The sequence below is a fragment of the Halichoeres trimaculatus genome, unplaced genomic scaffold, assembly GCF_033239565.1.
Source record: "Halichoeres trimaculatus isolate MK-OKI-2021-1 unplaced genomic scaffold, fHalTri1.1 fHalTri1_scaffold_8, whole genome shotgun sequence".
NCBI classification, from domain to species: domain Eukaryota; kingdom Metazoa; phylum Chordata; class Actinopteri; order Labriformes; family Labridae; genus Halichoeres; species Halichoeres trimaculatus.
In genome coordinates this window covers 5961293-5981313 of record NW_027437186.1, presented here as the reverse complement: position 1 = coordinate 5981313, position 20021 = coordinate 5961293, and the positions used below count along the sequence as shown (strand labels likewise).

The 20021-nt window shown below is 40.9% G+C and overlaps 1 protein-coding gene across 1 annotated transcript in view; it reads right to left on the bottom strand.

Moving 5' to 3' along the window:
* The window catches only part of slc18a2 (solute carrier family 18 member 2), a 39497-nt gene that overhangs the window by 4539 nt on the left and 14937 nt on the right, over nt 1-20021 (bottom strand). Inside the window, exons 4-15 of the mRNA XM_074676592.1 lie at nt 18523-18581; nt 18347-18430; nt 14320-14412; nt 14034-14123; nt 13902-13945; nt 11118-11178; nt 10053-10148; nt 6939-7017; nt 2929-2980; nt 917-980; nt 712-831; nt 448-581 (exon numbers count right to left, since the gene is read on the bottom strand). Coding sequence (XP_074532693.1) covers nt 448-581; nt 712-831; nt 917-980; nt 2929-2980; nt 6939-7017; nt 10053-10148; nt 11118-11178; nt 13902-13945; nt 14034-14123; nt 14320-14412; nt 18347-18430; nt 18523-18581 — 976 coding nt within the window. The remainder of the gene's footprint in view (nt 1-447; nt 582-711; nt 832-916; nt 981-2928; nt 2981-6938; nt 7018-10052; nt 10149-11117; nt 11179-13901; nt 13946-14033; nt 14124-14319; nt 14413-18346; nt 18431-18522; nt 18582-20021) is intronic.

The following is a 20021-nucleotide window of genomic DNA, read 5'->3' as shown; positions in this document are numbered from 1 at the left end:
TCTATTCTATATTCTATTCTCCAGCTATCAGCCGAATTACCGATCTTGGTCCATCCATAAAACAGCCACTCTCTGGTTGACAACCCAGGTCCTAGTGGACTGAGCTAAATCCATCTGCATAATGAGTTCAACACTCCACCTCCCCACCTGTTGACACTGTGGTAAAAATTTTATTGTTAGTTTCAGATTTGCCTTCAGAGCTGAGAGATAGTGGCAGTCATGATAAGACCAGACTCGTTTGCACAACTGAGACTTTTTTGTTTGTTTTGTTCTGATGCTTATTTTTGCTGTTGATCAAATCACTATGTAAACTCATGTTTTCAAGGGTGCTATAGAAATAAATTCATTTTCACTATTAATTCTCCAGGTCACTGAAAATCTAACGTGTGTAGTCACCTGATAACTATACATCATCTCTGACATCTCTGGGTGTGATTTCAAACTCACAACTTTTTCCTCTTGTCCTGGTGGATTCCTGAGAAAGATACAGAGCGGAGCAAAGAAAATATCCACCACGCCAATGATGGTCATCAGCCAGGGGAAGCCAATGTTCTCAGCTACAGATCCTCCAATGGACGGCCCTGGGGGAGGAAACATCACATGACAGATGAGAAGGAGATGGGAACATTTTTAAGGGTTTTTCAGGGTAACAAAAACTGACTACATGTGTTTTATAAGTCTGCATACATATACTGTAGTACTCCGTCTTACCCAAAGCAAATCCCATGCAGAAAGCCACATCAGCAATGGCGTACACACTTCCATACACAGACACATGCCGCAGGTCTACTAGATATCCCATTATTGGCATCATAGAGGAGTCCACCATACCTGTAATAAACCACCAACACTGAAGATATTACATCCTGAAATGGAAGTGAGATTTTCAGCTCAGAGTTCATTTAGGTCGACTTACCGATGGCAAAACCAACCCCAAAGTTTGGAATTATCAGTCCATAGATGTCTTTGGCAAATGGGACCTAAAGCAGATAAATATCAGCAAATGTATACATTTCTTTGTTTCTAAATTATGTTGCAGGCTCAAGGCTGGTACACATTACAGGATTCTTCAAAACTTTGCACATTTAGAGAGCACACACTTGATGATAACAAAAGACAGATTGCACAGATCGCAAAGATCTCTCCGCTTCCAATCTTATAGTGTGTGTTGTGCACCCTAAGGACACCACACAGTGACAGATTCTTCAGCAGAGCTTCGGCTTCTTCACCTCAATATTCCAAATCAGTAAAAAAGCAGTAAAACTAGGAATGCACCGATCACAAAACTTTAAAAAGCCTGACCTGCCAATACCGATTTGGACTGATACCTATTTTTATTTTTTAAAACTCTTATCATCTACCTTCAATGCTCCAATTTTATTTTGTTGAAAATCTTTGAACAGTATATGTGAAACAATAAAATCTTTATGTTTTAACTTAAACAACCAATAAAGTGTCCTGAGTTTTAGGTCTCAGAGCAAAAAGAAAAAAAGGCTGGCTATTAGACCTTCCTGGAGGAATATAAGACCAGTTTCATACCATGTACAATGTAATACCATGAGATGAGAAACAACCCCATGCCATGATGCTTCCACCTCCAAACTTCACTGTTGGTGTAGTGTTTTTTGGGTGATGTTCAGTGCCATTTCTCCTCCAAACATGGTATGTAGTATGACAGCCCAAAAGTTCAATTTTGGTCTCATCTGACCAGACAACATTCTCCCAGTATTCTACAGGCTTGTCAAGATGCTGTTGAGCAAACTTTAAACCAGCTTCAACATGCCTTTTCTTGAGAAATGGAGTCTTGTGGGCTGAGCGTCCATAGAGGCCATGGAGGTGGAGTGCATTGCCTATTGTTTTCTCTGTAACAATTGTACCTGCTGCCTCCAAGTCTTTCTGGAGAACTTTCAGGGTGGTCCTTGGCTCGTTGGGTACTCTTCTGACTATCTTTCTGACTCCCTGGTCAGAAATCTTGCAAGGAGCTCCTGTGTGTGGCCTGTTGATGGTAAGGTGGTGCTTCTTCCACTTGTGAATAATGGCCCAAACGGTGCTGACTGGAATATTCAGGTGCTTTGATATAAGTCTGTAACCAGTTCCATTCTGATGCTGAGCAACAATCAGGTTGTGATTGTCTTCAGAGAGCTCTTTGCCTTTTCCCATTATGAGGTGTGTTGTATTTAACTGCTTGGTGAAAAAATGACCTTTTTTATAGGACCATCAATTTGCTCTAGTCCAGCTGATGTTGGTTTGCACTAATTGGAAGTTCAAGTAATAATTACTGACAGATTTCAGGTGGTATGGTGCATTTCCTTGCCAAAGTATTCAGCCTTTCCATGGTGTGTTCTATACTTTTTTCCTGTGTTATCGTACTTAATTCCACATAATCATTATTTATGGACCTGAACGTTGTGATTTCTTTTCATGTGTGGATTATTTGAGTTAATACCAATGTCTGGGAGAAATTTTGTTTGAATTGCATCTTTGAAAATAAATGTAATGGGAAAAAAATTGACACGTTCAATACTTTTTTTCCCCACTGTACATCTTCTACCTAAATAGGTAGACTAAACAGGTCTATGATATACTTTAATTTTGACATTGAAATATTGTGAATCTTGATATTTTTGTGTCTGTTTGAATTATTTGTAAATCTGAAAATGAGGGTTCGGGTTCAGTAATGTGTGTAGAGTTTGTGATCTCTGCATATCCATCACCTCCAGCAGCAAACACAGTGTACTCTGACGAGGTGAATACACAATAAGGATGATGAGTTGAGCCATTATTGAAAACAAACAAAAAAACAAACAAAACAAAACTGTGAGAGCTGGAAGTGTACTTTAAAGACACGTTTCCACTCAGTTTTTCTGCCCTTCCTTACAGTTCCCTCTGAGCTGACAGTAGCAGTGGTAGTGAACTGTTGATACTCACACATATTACACTGATGCCAACCACGGCCATTCCAATGAGAGCACAAAGCCACCTGTAGAGGACAGAAGATGTGATCAGTGACTAATAACTCTCACACAGACAGATGTGATCTTTCTGAAAAATAAAAATATTGAATACACATTTCTATATATGTGCAGGAAATAAATGCTGCATCATGCCTGATTTTTAAGTTCCAAGGTAACTGCTTACAGATATATGCAAAAATTAAAAGCTCATGCACTGATGGCTGTGCTTCTGGTATCTTAAATTCAAGTACGCTCTTCTCCCTGCTGCAGAGAGTAATGTGAGGAATATCTGGAGTGATATAGATGAAAATGTGGGAGCACTGCAAAGACTTTCAGTTATAATGAAACAGGAAATCACCCAGTGGAACTCCAGGAAGTTTTCCTATCAACAGATTAAATTTGAAAAGAAAGACAGAATATTAAAAAGTTAAAGTTTTTGGATGATGTTGGTAAAATACAGAAATCAAATCTTTATACCTTCAGTGCTACTACTGAAGAACAAGTTCAGTTACTTTTAGGGAATGAACAGTTCACAAAAACCACGGTTCAGTTCTTTTCACTGTTTTGTGGTCATGGTTTTCAGTTTAGTTTGGTGTATTTTGTTGTTTTTAACAGCCCAGATTTCCATATGCCCTAATAATCCACTATTAACAGATGATTTTTAATTAATTCTGCCATGTATAGTCATGAAAAAGCTGAAAGAATGAGGCTGTTTCCCATTTCAAACATCATTAAAGCTGAGTGAAATATTGCTTGTTTCAACATGCCAGCTCCTCAGTAAGGAAAGTCACTATTGGCTGTCCCAGAAGTTACTAAAAGTCACTAAATGACGCTGCCAAGAGTTGCAGAGTAATGCATTTGCATGTAATTGTCTTAAGGTGGGAGAGGCAGAAAGCAGGTAAAACACAACATCATGAATATGTTTACAACTACAAATGAACTTTCCTCTGTCCATTCTTGTTTTTTTAATGTCTAAATATCAACCCTCCTTTATCTGGGCTGGGGACCAGCAGAAGTGACCATGATGAGACACACACTTGGTTGCTTTATCTGCTGTGAGTGAGGAAGACTGTCAGTCTGTTTTGGATAGGGAAGGGACTCACACACACCAACCACTGAGGAGATTAAAACCCGCTTTAATCTCAGATTCCTCAAACACCAGAAGAGTTTTAAGAATTGTTGTCTTTAAAAAACTCATCGGAGGGGTCTGAAAAGTCATTAAATGTAGCGACAAAGTCTCTAAGTTGGCAACACTTTGTCCTCCACTTTTTTACCGCCGTCATCAGAGCTCACAGTGGCCCTCATTTATCAATCTTGCGTGGGAATTGGCGCAGATCTGGGTGTAAAAACAATCCTACGGCAACGTTCACGTGTGATTTATGAAACGTGCGTACCAGGGCCAATCATGGCGTACGCCTGATCAGCTGTTGATAAATGTGGCGAATGAAAATAATCGTACTTTACGTAACACGCCCCCAAATATTCAAGGTTCAGCTGGCCGAACCCACAGAATTTACGACATGGAGGGACGCATTACAGGAAAAGGGAACTTCTCCATGCTTCTCCAAAGTAAAGTGAATCAGAAAGAACTCACTTGCAAGGAAATCACTGCAGTGATTCAGCAGTGTGGATGTGAAAAACTAAACTACAGTAAAGTTTTAAACGTTTAATTTACAAATCCTTTGTTTATACCTTGATTAATTAATCCATGATGTCTGACTATTAGAAGCCACAATATTATAAATTTTTTCTGTTCAGGTCCAGAAACGTGGAAAGTTGTCTTAAAGATGTGTTTAAACTCTGAAGGAAGCTGCAGACTCCAGCCTGAGCCTGTCACAGACTGAGGAGGGAGTGGAGCTGAAGTGTGTCCATCGTGAGCAATTACGCACGGGTAGACCAGAGTTTATGATTATTTGTACCACGAGATGAGCACATAGGTTGTGATCTCATGTAAATGAACATCTTCTGTTAATAACTAGTCACTTTTTCACAAACAGTTCACATTTGTATGATAATATTATGAAGAGTGAAATAATAATCTTCACAGTGAATCCTGTAATCAATACAGCTTCCTTAAAAATATCAGGCTAAAAGTTTGATCCAGCATCCTCTGAATGTTCTCTGCAGAGACTTTATTTTGAACATGGGAGAGTATAACTGATTACCGCCTCCCTATTTTAGTTGTTAATTTGTTTTTAAGTAAAACGATAAAGAACACAAATTTTTGGGGCGAAATCAGCTGACAGCTTGCACTGCTCTTTTATAGTGATGTATTTTACAGATCGGCAGAAGAAGAGTGAACTGTTAGAAACATTCTTGGTGTCATATCTAAAGCCGCGTTTCCACCAAGCAGTCCAGGTCGGTTCGTCTCGGTACGGTGCGCTTTTAGCGGCGTTTCCACAGACTCATCCCGGGACGGATCCCTAAAAACCGAGACGAGCTGTCCCACTTTTTTGGGACCCTTTCGTATGGGTGCCAGACTGAACCGATCCGCTCTCGTGAGGTGGAGCCACACACTGCAGACCGTTGATTGGTCAAAAGAATCGTCACTCACCCCGACAGCGGCTGTATTTCTCCTTGCGGCTCACAGGCTTCTCTGAAACGAAGCTTGATTGCACTTTGTAACAGAGAGTTACATGAAAATCACAGAGAGGACAAAATGCTGCATGTCTTCCATCCGTGCTCTTTGTTTACTGGGTCGCGTTTTCTTCTTTGTTGGATTTAATCGCGGGGTAAGCTGCTACGGCGTCGCGCTATTGTTTACCAGCTGTGGCTTCCGGCATCCGGCTTACATGCCGCCCACCATGAGAGGGCACAGTTTGCTGTGGAAACACAAACGGGATGAGACTTTACTGTCCCAAACCGTCCCAAACCGTACTGAACCGACCCGTACTGCTTGGTGGAAACGCAGCTTAATTCAAGGATCTAAATATTAATCTAAGAACATCAGTTTTTATTTCTGAAAATGTTTTGTGCTTATATGATCTGATAATTCTCCTCCACAGACAGATTTCCCTCGCTGCACCGCGCTCCCCACTGATATGAAACTTGCGTACACGAACTCAGACCTGGCGTGGGATTTGAGCGTACCCGACGCCCACGTTCAGATTGATAAATGCTGATCTGTGCGTGGAAAGGAGCGTACACCCAGTTTTTGGGTGCTCGTTTGATAAATGAGGGCCACTATATCTCAAGTGCTCCCAGACAGCAGAATGACACAATGCCACAGGTACACCCTCTAACTCTGACTGTCATGTATACAACACACACACTTCCCCACAAAGTGTCCTGCTGTACTCATTCACCTTGAGTTGTGCGTATGATTCAAGACAGGATAACAGAATGGTTTGTGTTTTTTCATAAAGCGTTCCATTCCTAGTTACTTTGGTGTAATTTTACTGGAGTAAAAGTAAAAGTATCAGTCTGTAAATCTACTAAACTCAACCTAAAGACCTTGCTCCAAAAAGTGCTGAGTACTTATTTCAAACCAGGAATTGTGGAGTTGTAAAGATGTCAGTAAGATCTGGACTCCAAATGCAGTCAGAACGTCTCTTCCTGTGACTGATAGTTGAAGTCTGACCAACAGGAGAGCTTTTTATGTGAGAACAACACAGATTTAGGCTGAAGTTCCTGAATATTTGAGTTTCCTGTGTTTTTATTTTGCCCTTTGTAGACGCTCCCTACATCAAGTCACAGCCAAGAGTTGAATTCAGTTTAAAAAAATATCCCAGATTTAAGATGAATGGTATGTGATGATGATAAAACTTTTGACATTGGCAGTGATAAATAAAATATTCTGTATGGACACACCCTGCTGGAGACAGACACACGCAGAAATTACAGACGCCCTGTATCATCAAGGCTTCAATAAAGCCGGCCTCTCAACCCCTAAAACACCGAAAACTCATTTAGAGGAGCGGAAACAGATACCACATCCACACAGGGAAAGAGACAGAGAGCAGATAAGGATGATTTCTCCCCTACCTCCCCATCTTGTGCGCCAACGTGCCAAAGATGTTGGTCCCAATAAGGTAGGAGATGGACGCTGGTAAGAAAGCGACGCCTGGGCAAAAGAGAGACAGAGGGAGGGGAGGAGAGTGAAGGTGTGAGCAGATAAGCAGATTTCTATCAGGGCCTCATCACTGAGCTGCTGCACATCTTCTGTTGTCTCTAATGAAGACTTGTGCCTTCCACCTGCCAGCATATGACACCCTAATATCCTGTTTCCTCACTCACTCGTTTTTTTTATCTGACCCAGACTTCATATACAAGATACTGAAGAAACTAATATCACCTCAGGCTGACAGATACCTCTGAGGAGAAAATATCCAGCGCCGTGGAGGAGTGACACACTCACTCAGCACAGGTTTACAAAACAAGAGGCGTGGCTCCATTATGTTAATGAGAGACATGAGGGCAAAGCTGATGGTTTTAAGAAGCTCGATAATAAACCAGTTTACCATGGACAGGTGAGAGAAGAGAGAGGTTTCACTGCAAAAAGTGACTCTAAGCAAAGGTTTGTGTCTTATCTTAAATAAAAACTGTCTGTTAGGCTTTATATGAGCCGCATTCACCTGAAAAGTCCAGAAAAAAAAATCTTATTTAAAGATATTAAAAGGTAGAATGATGCCTTTATTTTGTGGAAGTAGCCTCTTTTTTTGTTTATGTGTTTCTGCCTTTGTGATTGTTGTCCCCACCCTTACTGTCCCCACCCTTACTGTCCCCACCCTTACTGTTCCCACCTGTGCCTATTGCCTCGTGCACAAATGGACTGTGGCTGTTTTCCAAACCTCCTACAACATACTACCTGTGAATGTAGTATGTAGCGGACACTGCATGCTGCCTACTGCTTATTCATGTAGTATGTAGTATGACTGTTCTGTTGGGTCTGTTTTGTCGTATACTACTCTAGTTTCCAGTTTCAGAAAATGAAGCTACAGGTGATGGATTTTTATTTTGCCTTTATCATAAATGTACTATTACGGTCCTGGTCTCTGATGTGTGCTGCTGAGTGTGTGTCTCTGAGTGTGTGTGCGTGCGCCGGGTGAGTTTCTTTTAAGGCTGCTAGGTGGTGCAGGTGATTGCGGGTTACTTGGTGTCCACCAATAAGGAGCAGAGCTCAGCCAGAAGGGGAAGATTTCAAAAGGCTGGCTGGAGTTTCGGGCAGGAACGGCTGTCGCCCGAAACTCCGTCTGAGCTTGGCTCTTTCGTGGAGACTGTTGTTAGATTTGTTATTTTTGTTTTGTTACAAGGTTGTTTGTTAACAAGATTCAATTTGATGAATAAAGCTTAGTTAAATTCTTCCTTTTAACATTTATTTACATGAAACATTCATGATTTTCCTTTAACACCTGGCTCATGTTACTTCCTTTACCCCCTTAAGAGTTGTGGTGGTAACATGTACAAAACAAACTATGGGTAGACATTAACATTTTGGTTATTCTGCTATTACTATTGCTAGGTGCCGCCCTGTTGGCTATGGCTGCCTTTTGCAGCCATAGCCTCGTCTCGTCTTTGTCTGTTTCTTGTAATTTTTTTTGTCTCTTTTTCGTAATCTTTGTATTTGGAGTGGATCAATACTTTGTATGGACCATTGTTGGTCATGGACACCAAACTTCTTGTGGCTTCAGTGATATTTTTACTACTTTTCTCCTGTGTTTGTCTGGAGATCCTACATGTAACCATGGCCACATTGTTTACATGTGAACTTAGCTGTTAGCAGCCTGTAGCATGTCAATGCTAACTGGTATAAGGCCAGATGTCTTCCCACAAGGTGAGGAGAAGGAGGTGAGAATGATGGGCTGGTTCTCAGGTGTGAGCTAAGAAGTGACGACATGGACCTGTCCTTCCATCCATCGTTATTGGGAACGTAAGATCTATCTCCAATAAGATGGACAAGCTAGCTGTGCTAACCCAGCAACAGAGGGAATACCAGAGGGCAGAGTAGCATCATGCTATTCACAGACATGGCTAACAGAGCTAACACCAGACACCAATGTCACATTGGAGGAGCTTCACCTGCTGTGGGCAGACAGGATCCAGGAGACAAAGACTGAACAGACTGCTGAAGAAGCTCAGTCCTGGACCCTGTGGAGGTGGAGACTGGCTGAACTGGACAATGATGGACAAGCTGTCATCACCTATTCTATTCTATTCTATTCTATTCTATTCTATTCTATTCTATTCTATTCTATTCTATTCTATTCTCCAGCTATCATATCACAGCAGAGTCATCATCACTTTTGATCTTTAACTTAACACCAAAAGTTATACTGTTTATTTAACACAAATATATGGAAGGGATTGACTTTTTATTTTTACAGCTGTTGAAAAACCACTTGGATGTGGCTCATATGAAGTCTAGAGTTGCTGTCTTTGTTTTTATGAAGCATTGGTTCATGATTGACAGATTTGTCAGAGACTGCTGCTATGATAATGCTGTGGATAAATTAAAGGCCTGAGAGTGGGGAGTGGGGACAGCCCTGGAACACCTGGGCCAGCTCATCAAGCTCCACTTTTAAAGATATTACTCACTGACTGGTGCAAAGAGCAGATTTTTAGTTTGATAAAGACTCAACCACCTTGCTTTTTCATCATGTAACTCCTGCAGATTGTTCCAGTAGGATTAAGTATAAAGATAAATGCCTACAGATATGAGAACATTCAAGTGCAGCTTCAGTTTAAGGAACAGAGAGCCAGCGTGTCAGAAAGAGTATTTTTAGAGTTATTACTCACTGAAAAACTTTTTATGAAGCCTCTGGAGTCATTAGAGAACCCTGCTGGTTTTAAGTGTTTTAAGGTGTCTGCCTGTATTTTCAACCTCCTACCACTTCACACTGAGCAGAGGCAGAACAGAGCTGCCTGAATCCATAATGTGATGAAATTTTATGGGGAAAAAAGTGCTTTTTCAGGGAAAGAAAAACAAAAAAAGTTATTAACTTTCAGCATCTTTTTTTTTTTCCACAAAGTTGTTTCACTAAGTTTCTCTTCAATCATATTCACACATACATATGGAGATCAGTTTGGGCATTTCAGACATTTTTTCTTTAAACAACAACAAATTAGTAACAATTAAAAGTTTATAAGTATTGTCCTTACCTAGCTGCCATTTCCTCGCACACATGGTCTCCATCATCCAGATTGGCAGTGTTGGCTCCATCATGGCGATGGCCATGTTCCCAAAACAAATGGCACCTGGAGAGGAAGTGAAGAAGCAGGGTGAGGTGCACTGCTGTCCTTTGGGTGTTTCTGACAACTGTCAGAGCGATACAGTCAGCTCCTCTAAAGGGCTGATCTGAGAAGTTTGCACTGTTTGTTACAGTCAGCACATCAAAGTGAGGTCAAACCTGGGTTTGGTAGACTTTGACAGGTAAAGCTCTTAGAAAAAAGAGAAGTTTTAGTCTCAAAAACATTTTTTTCTTCTCTCTGATGTTTTAGAAAACCCTTATTTCAGCCTCTGTTTGAAACTCTTCATTTTAGCTGCTGTCTCTTTAAGGCTCTCCACTCAACAAACCCCCTTCCCTCTGATTGGCCAGCCCTAGGGAGGCCTGTCGGGGGCGGATCTCTAGGCAGACCTTAGAGATTGAGGTCTGCCCCTCCAACATATCATAATTTAGTTAAGAGATCCTTCTGTGATGACCTCATTTCAGCAAGTCTCATGAAGACCTCGTGTGACTTAAAGAACAGATTGTTTTGATCGTTTTAAAGATAGATTCAGAGATTTCTACAGCACAGGAATATGCAGAGGTTTAATATTACATACCCTAATTCTGAAAATCCAGTGTTGTTCTGTAATATCCATATTTGAAGTATAGGAATGCAAAATACCCCCTCTTTAAAATTTAGCTATCAACAACAGGAGTAACCTCTACCTAAACTTATACAGTTATTGTCACAGGTCTCAGAAGTATTGATCTCAGTTAGCGCTTGAAAAAACAGTTCAAACAAACATTTTAAACCCTGAAGTTGTTCAGATATCTGAGCAGGATGACCCCCCACCTGCATGCTTCAATTTTGGATTTCTTGGGAAATAATATTAAGACTGCAAAGATTACACAGAAATTAGTTTCAAGTCAGTTTTTCTCTCCTCTTGTACTTTTCTCATTTCAAAAAGCAAACTATAGAGATGACACAAAGCACATCATCATGTTTTTACTTCCTCACCTGCAGCGATCAGAATGTACGGATCCTTCATTAGGGTCAACAGTGGGGTTCCTTTCTGAGTCTGTGAAGGGTGAAGGCAGAAGTTTAACAAATAGAGTTAACTGAAGTCAAATAAGCCTGAGAAGATCTCAACATGTATGTCTACCATTAAAAGATTCTGTCAGGAAGGATCTCCTCCAAACAAAAACGTTTCATTAGGTAAATATATTTCACCATTTCATGAGCTTAACTTTTCATGCGAAACATCTAGACAAATATACAAAAAATACAAATTGACAAAATGACAAACAGGCAGAAAGAAAAAAGGACAAAAAGACAGATGATTAGATAAAACAGACCAAAAGACGACTGAAAGACAAAAAAATAAAACGACATACAAAAAGACAAAGAGCACCAAGTGAGTTGATGTCAGTGAAAACTCAGTGAAAAGTAAGTGAAAAGTCGCTGCCTCTCTGGTTTTCTTCCCACTTGAGCGCTTTTACACTACAGGTCACATTCACCCATTCACACACTGATGTAAGAGGACACTAATGTGCACATCAGTATTAAATCATTGCATTTATATTCATTCACACACTCTTGAAAAGGGAGCATTATGGGGCTTAGCTCAGGAGCTTCTGCCTTTGAACATGTCCGTCTTATCCCACATGTTGAAGGTAGAGCTGGAGCATCCTTTGTAGCCCAACATAGCCCATACATTTTTTAAATGCCATTTGATTCAAAGTGTTGATAAACTGTTTGGTGATTGTATTAAGTTTAAACTTAACAGAGAATCCTCAACAGACCAAACCATATTGGTTCAGTTCTGCTCTATGCAGGCTTTGAATACCTGGTCCTACTAGGGCTGCAGGCCCTGGATTGGGTCACACCTAGTGTCTTGCCAAAAGGACACTACAACATGTCTGAAGACCAGTGCCTTGCATAGACTTTTTGTAAGGCAGGGGCACAAAGGGGGAAAAAAAAGGCATGTTCAACATGTTCTCACCACTGTAGAAGGAAACATGTTTGTATTCCAGGGTACTTTAGTCAGTGGCGGTTTTTCACGGAGGCCAAGGGAAGCCTGGCTTCCCCAAAAAATATTGCAAGAAAGAAAAAAAATAGCCTATAAACACGCTTAACCACAATGTATTTTATATTGTTATTTCCTTGTCAAAACACTACATTGGCGCACTTCTGCTTTGGCTGAGCGTGCGAAGCAAAACAGCGCCCTGCTGTCAACCTCATATTGTGTATTACACTACGTGTCTCATGCCCTCTGCCCTGTCAGTCAGCTTGGAGGCCCGCTTCACTTTGCCTCCCTTAGAAAAAAAAACAGCCCGTATTAGCCAATCAGGTTGAAGCAAGGCTCATTGCTTACTGGTTGATGCTTCATTAGAAAAAATGTGAGGGAGGCCAGATCGAATCTGGCTTCCAGACACAAGAAAGAAAGAAAGGAGTCAAGAGCCGACTGCACATGCGCAGTACTTTCTGAAGCGCTGACTCCTTTGAGGGGCAAACGTAAACAAAGTCTTCGTGAGTTCAGAGGTCAGTACAGCCAAACAGCGCTGTCTGGAGTGACACAGACTGACGCAGATGACTATCTCGGAGCGGACCATGAAAGAATATTGGTGAAAAACAAGAGTTTTTGGACGATTAATGCAGTTTTAGGAGCGGCGCTGTCTATGCCCCGATGGATCCCATGTTACGGACGTCCGCTGCACGAGTTTGGATCTAAATATCTCCCGAAGCACTGCTTGGATCAGGAAAGCCTTCTGGGTGAGTATTTTGTTCTGCTTCATTCTATAAACAATGTAAAAGCTGTGTAAACCGAACTTATCCTTTAACGAAGGGTAGAGCCGATGGAAAAGTCTGCTCTGAACAATGAATTAAATTCGTTGTCCAAGCTGGCTTCCTCTGTAATTTTTATCACGGGCCGCCACTGACTTTAGCAGGTGTTTTTGACACCCAAGAGGGCACTCTAACCCATGTTTTTGCTACCCAGGAGGACAGCTGGATTTTGCCAATCAGAAGGGCACTTTGGTGCATATTTTTGCAACCCAAGAGGGCATGGTTAGTATGCATTTTGGCTCCCAAGAGGTCAGTCCAAGTGGCTCCACCATCAGACCACAGCAGCTCCATAATCACATGCCTGTGGGTCCTGGTTCAGGGGTATGTATCGTGAAACCTCTTCTGACATCTTAATGGCTAAAATCAGTTTTAAAAAAATCACAAGTGATGTTGCCTGATGTTGTTTGTTAGATCTTCCCTCCAAGCCCTGTTAAAGGGCTGACCTGAGGTGTGCTGACTGTGTTTTTTACAGCCAGCACAACAAAGTGAGACCTGCTGGCCTCACCCTGGTTGGGTGGACTTTGACGAGTAAAGGTCTCAGAAAACTTTTATTCTGTTGATGCTAAAGCCCAGATAGACAATCCAAGAAAAACACACAGGCTGTTTAAACCACTCATCAAAGCTTACTGTAAAGAAACGGTTGTGCCCCACTGGGTTGGCCACTTGGAGAGCGTGACAGGAGTATATATGACCTGGTCTTTTTTACTCTGATGATTGTTTTTGAGAAGTAAAATTCTCTGCCCTGAAACTCTGACCTGTAGAATGAGTGAAGAGACGTCATGAAATGAATAAAAAATACTAACCTGAGTTTGAATCCCACATCCTCAACTCTCTCCATGTATGACCCAGTTTGTTTTATTAAAGCCATAAACCCTCTGTCAAACGTTCTGCAGCTGTAAAGGTCGTCCTAATGAAGTCAGACAGTCTACAGGAAATTAATCATGAAGATAAACTCACCTCAGGTTCCACCTTTGTGGGCTGAAGAACAAAGAGCTGTAGAGCTGTAAACACACAGAGGGTTCACTGAATACGAGCCTCAAACTCCTTTTTTAAACAATGAGGTTATATCTAAAATGTTGATGACTGTACCTCCATCAAACACAGCCAGGAAAGCCAGGATCAGGAACGGGGCAGTCTTCCCGACAAACTCGTACATCACACTTCCGAACGGAGGACCCACTGTGGATGAGACGCTGATGGTCAGTTCAGGTTTTAAAGGTCATTTTTCTTCCACAAGGAAACAGTATTTTATACGGCACTATAACGTAGATATGAGATTGTTTTATTTTCAAACTGATATTTGATGCACTAAAAAGCGTTCATGAATCTGTACTGATGAGCGACAGCTGAACGTGTGTTTTGTTTGAATACAAACCTAACACTCCCAGAGCCAGACCTCCCAGTGCGATCCCTATGGCGTGACCTCTCTCCTCGTCGTCTGTGTACACACTCGCCAGCATACCCATCCCTGGAAAAACAAAGGTTTCTGAAGGAAACAATAACACCAACATGTGCAGACTGACATGGCGCTCAAAGATCGTCTTTAATTGACAGGACGGCTACAGAGAGACAGGATCTGTGGTTGGTAGGGAGCAGGTCGGACCTGGCAGGAAGCTGAACCAGTGACCACTGTGTTGAGGACGACGCCCTCTGTACATGTGGTGCATGCTGAAACCACTTTAAGGATACAGAGCTTTACTGTTAGCCTGGTGTCTGCTGTCCATCAGTTTGTGACACACTGGATCCAGAAATATGAAAACAATGTATTTTCTTTACTGTGCCACTGTTGTATTTGTTTTATTCTATATATCAAACCATGATCAACACCATGTTATGTAGTCACATTTCCAGGGACAACAGTTCTTCATCTCCTCTGAATATTATTTAGTAACTAATTTATTTATTAAGGAGCTAACACAAATATCTGCAGTAATGCTAAAGGCTTTATTTATAGTCATTTATAACGTGTTACAGTCTGTAAAGCACAATTTGCCTTCCTGGTTAAGTAACAATATAATATAATTAAATAATGATATAGGTTGACACAAACATTTGGGCATTTGTGGGCGGTACCAAGGGTGCCGTTTTTTTGGAGGTGCAAACAAAGCGCCAAAGCAACCATAACAACCCATTCTAGAACAAGACACGCCATCTCAGACTTGATGGCTCAAAAAATGGTAAAGTGGTGCAGTGAGGGGACTTGTAAAAATAATCATTATATGAAGGAAGAGGATGGAACACAGCAGTACTCATCCTACAGGTGTCTTGGTTCGGGTTTTTGGTTTCTGTGTTTCTGAGTTTTCTTGTGTTTTTGCCCTTGTGTTTCTTAGTATTCTGTTCTGGTTCTGTGTCACCTGTGTTAGTCTTGTGGAATGTCTGTGTCTCTTGTCTTTAGTTTGTGCTTCTTGTGGTTTTGATTTGCTTCTTGTCATGTGTTTGTCTTCTTGTGATCATTTCTAGTGTTTTGGTGTCTTATATGTATTTAGTCTCTGTCTTGAGTTTCCCTGTGTTTGGTTTGGTTCTCCTTGTGTTTCCCTCCTTGTTGATTGCTCCTCATGTGTTTCACCTGTGTCTTGTTTCACACCTGTGCCAATCACTCCCTGTCTATATAGTCTCTGTGTTCAGTATGTTTCGTGTGGGTTCATTGTATGCTGTCCTTGTTTGCTGTCGCCTGTGGCTGTGTCTTTGTGCCTCCTGTGTCTCCCGTGCCCCTAGTGAGTTTCTTTGTGTTTTTTGGTTTTGTTTCTTTTGTTGGAGTTTCATGTTTGGTTTGAGTTTTTGAGTTCAGTTAAAATAAAGTTCCGTTTCAAAATGCATTTGGGTCCTCCACCTTTTTGGTTTTTTCCCTCTGGACTTTTCATGACTACAGGTTTCCGTCCCATTTATAAGAGCCTGTAAGCCAGCTTCGTTGCTGTCGACAGCCACAATATACTCGTCCGGCTGTCTGATCCCAAAAAGCACACAAATAAATTAAATACGTAACGTTAAATCAGAACATCATGATGACAAGGTGAGGTGACTAGAGATATTGCGAAGTATCCTGTCATTTTTCTTAGCTGCTGTCACTTGGTCATAGTAAAATTACAAATATCCTACTGAATGAATGAAACTTTAAACAGGAGAGCCTCATCAAGAATAAAAATGTCATTTCACATTACCACACGCAGCAAAAGAAAAAAACAAGAGTTATTTCTGAAGTAAAAGCCCACCCACAGCCTTAGCTTCTTTACAATTGACTATGTATCTCATATTTGTGACTTAGTACCTCACTGTCTCATACTTATGAAAATGCATCTCATAGTTATGACTTATCTAATAATTTACGATCTCGTATTTATGACTTTGGCTGATTCTGCCAGACATCCCATGGCAATCAATATGGACACTCTTCCAGACCGCATATATTAAGCTTTAATTTATATCGAGCAAGGGCACTGGGCTCGAGCTAAGTTATGTAGTCCGATGACATGGAAGTTCACACGACCTTACCAAATGAACTAACAAACAAACAAACTTACAAACTGGCATAAAAGTCTTAAAAAGTAGTCGGACCGCAGATTTGTGCCGTTGTTCTGAATGTGTTGCTATGGACGTTGCTGTGGATTGTTTGCACCTCGGGAAAAATGGCTTTGCGTTGCATGTTACGCGTGACGTCAGCCTGTGTGTCCCAAAAATATAACTGATGGACATTTCAGATTGGCTGCCAGTCTCATCCATGATTGATTCTAATTTTTTTTTTTTTAAATCATTATTATTATTTATTTATTATTGATTTTTAAATTTCTGAATGGTCTTGCACACTTTAATTTATCTGTTTTGCTTCATACGTGTCTGTGAGAGCCCTTAGGTCAAGGGGATTTTTCTTATTTTCAGCTGAACGCTATACCCCACTGTATAATCTACTTTAAAGTCTTGTTCATCTTGTTCTCTTTCACTGCTCCAGTCTTTTAGTCTTTTACTGAGTTGTTTATCATCTTATAAATTCCTTTTTATTTTGTTGTTTTATTTTCTTATCTTGAGTTCTAACACTGCATTCTACCTTCAGTGTTTCCTCATTAAGATCCCCTGATAGTGTTTCATCAGCTGGTCAGCACAGGTTTTAATTACGCTGTGATCTTTTTGTGTGCTTAGGAGGGGGGGGGGGGATTATTGTGTGTGTTTTTGTGGTCTAATTATCATCGTCATTAGTTTGTGTAAACTCTTTGCCTATGACAAGTGTTATATAAATGAAGCTTGGTTGATTGTTTTTCATATGAAGAGTGTTTTCTCTACCAACACTTCAGTTGACTGACCCACTTCCTGACTTTGGGCTTTCAGCATTTAGGGAACAACTTGACACATCGCTGGAATGGCCTTAGCATGAGGTAGCATTACCAACTCGTGAGTCTCAGGTGGAATTAACTGATGGATCTGAAACGGTGTCTGAAAAGTAAACAGATGAGCAGGGCCGGCCCTGACAGTATGCTAAATGACAGGTATCATCTCAAAAAAAGCCAAAGCCTTCAGGAGCCCAGGGAGGAAAGAGAAGAAGAGAGGACGAGGAGAAACGCCAAAAAGACAGAGGTATGTGCGTAATGTTATTTAGAAGTTTTACTCACAGTTATGCTAGCTTGTTATCGGTTGGTAGTCACGTTTGACTGTGTAAGTCCTAACTTCTACTAAAGTTAACGTCAGTGATTTTCACTACTTTTTAATCAGGTAAACGAACATATTTATACATGTAGATAAAATAACCAGGTATAGATTTACAGTTTTTCTTTTGTGAGGCAGGTATCATCAGAGTCCTGCTTCTTATCAACATCGTTGTGCACTTAGTAAGCTAACATTCTGCTGATTTCAAATACAAATATTGTAATAAATAGTTTGAAGCTCACTTGCCCTGCTGCTCTGATGGAAAGAAAACAAACCTAGGAACCTCTGGAATTAAGCTTTTCAAACATTTGGTCTATTATCAGTAAATATTCACTATTACTAACTTGACTGATATATGTGACTAACTTGATTTCTCATTTATTGTATTTTGTTATATGTTCCTGTGATAAACTTATTTTCAAATCTTCAATTTGTATTAATAGATCTTTGTATTTCTTTTTTTAAAATTTATTTAAATTTGATTAAAGTGTTTATTTGCAGGTTTTTCTTTTATAAAAATAAAGTCACTAAAGCGTAGAGCTGTATGATAGTTTTATCTAAGTATGTTTTTTTTTTCTTTACCACATCACTAAATATAGAACAACATTGACTCTTTGTATTGGTTCCTGCCTGGGGCTCTGAAAGACTCTTTATTTGTTTAAATCAATCTGTGACATCAGAGACACAAACCCCTCACCCTGCATTTAACCCTTTGGATTTAAACATCCCATCATCCATTGCTAACTGAGTGTAAGCACATGAGAGCTTACCGGCCACAGAGGAGCAGGAGGAGCCAACACCCTGAAGGGATCTGGCCAGAAACAGCAGCGTGTAGCTGGATGAGAAGGCAAACACTTTACGGAGACAGGAGAAAGAAAACAGGACGTCAGACGTGATGTAAGCTCTCTGCCGTTCTCGTTATAAAGACATGTTGGTGTGAACTTACTGATGGTGGAGAGGAACATGATGCAAAAGCCAACAAAGATGGGCAGCTGGTATCCTATTCTGAAAGACAAAGAGAGGAAAAGTCAGATTTTCAGATTTTATATCTATGGTGCTTGAACATATCTGCGCTCTCTGGTGCAGTGAGATCTAAAAATGAACATCTGCAGCTTCAGAGGATCTTTGAAGTGGAAAACACTTCACCCTGTGAGGGGAGAGATCATGTTTAGAATCACACACAGGGAGTCAGCGGTCGCTTCATTAAAACGTTGCTATGGTCACCACCAGGCCAGGTCTGAAACATACACTGACCCTAACAGAGCTGGTGTCACAGAGGAGAAGCACAACGCTATAACAAGCTGTGATACAACACAAAGTCTGGAGCAGGAGAGGAGATCGCAAACAATGAACACAAAGTCAGCATTGTGTGACAGATACAATTGTTGCTCTGACATTTTAGGAGGATGACAACATCTTTGATGTCATCAGCGGGCTAAAAGCCGGCGTGCAGATGAGGAGTGTTGTTCCCCCTCAGATACCTGACATGCTTGACTGGCCTTGAATTGTCCTCTGTCAGAAAGGAAGGTGACTAAGAAGCTGTAATGGGAATGTGTTCTTTGCTTCAATTACAGCAAATCTGAACGCCCAGCTGAGACACTAAACACGGGCTGTGAGGTGAGAGCACACCTCCCTCCCTGTTCTTCACACACACCTCATAACCCAGATCTACACAGAGGAATGACTCAGAAATGAGCAATTTATGTTTTTCATTGTTAGATATTAAAAAGGTTGAGTAGAGTTTCAAAATACAAAAAGAAGAAATGGGAGTGAGAAAAAAAAATTGAGTGAGAAATTTATCGCATACGACAATTAAAGGAAAATAGTCTGATCATCAGCTGATCAAAAGTTTAAGACCACAGCCTTTAAAAGACAAAATCTGCAAAATGTGGATTCCGTGATTTTCTGTCGGGTATTGTCTCAATCATGACCTCCTGATGGTAAAGGCTAAAAATCTTTCTCTCTTTGAACGTGGTTGGATCGTTGACCTGCATCAGCAAGGCCTCTCACAAGACGCCATTTCTGCTGAGGTTGGACGCAATAAGACCGCCATTTGAATTTCTTCAAAGACCCTTAGGGTTATGGAAAAAAAAGAAGTCCAGAGGTAGATCCAAAAACATTTCACCAGCGCTGAGCCAGAGGATCTGATTGGCTGTTCATCAAGACACAGGACGATCCATGACCCAAACAAAGGCTGTTACTGGAGCCAACTGCAGCCCAACAACCATCAGACGCCATCTGAGAGAGAAGAGTTTTAAGAACAAAACAGTCTTTAAAGGCCTCGTCTCCTTCAACGCCACAAACTCACCGTTTGGACTTTTTCAGAGAGCAGCAAACATGTGACACTGAAAGGTGGAGAAAGTTTGATTCTCTGAGGAGAAAAAACTGAACCTTTACGTCCTGATGGCTTCAACGTTACTGACATGATGAGGAGATCCCACTGGA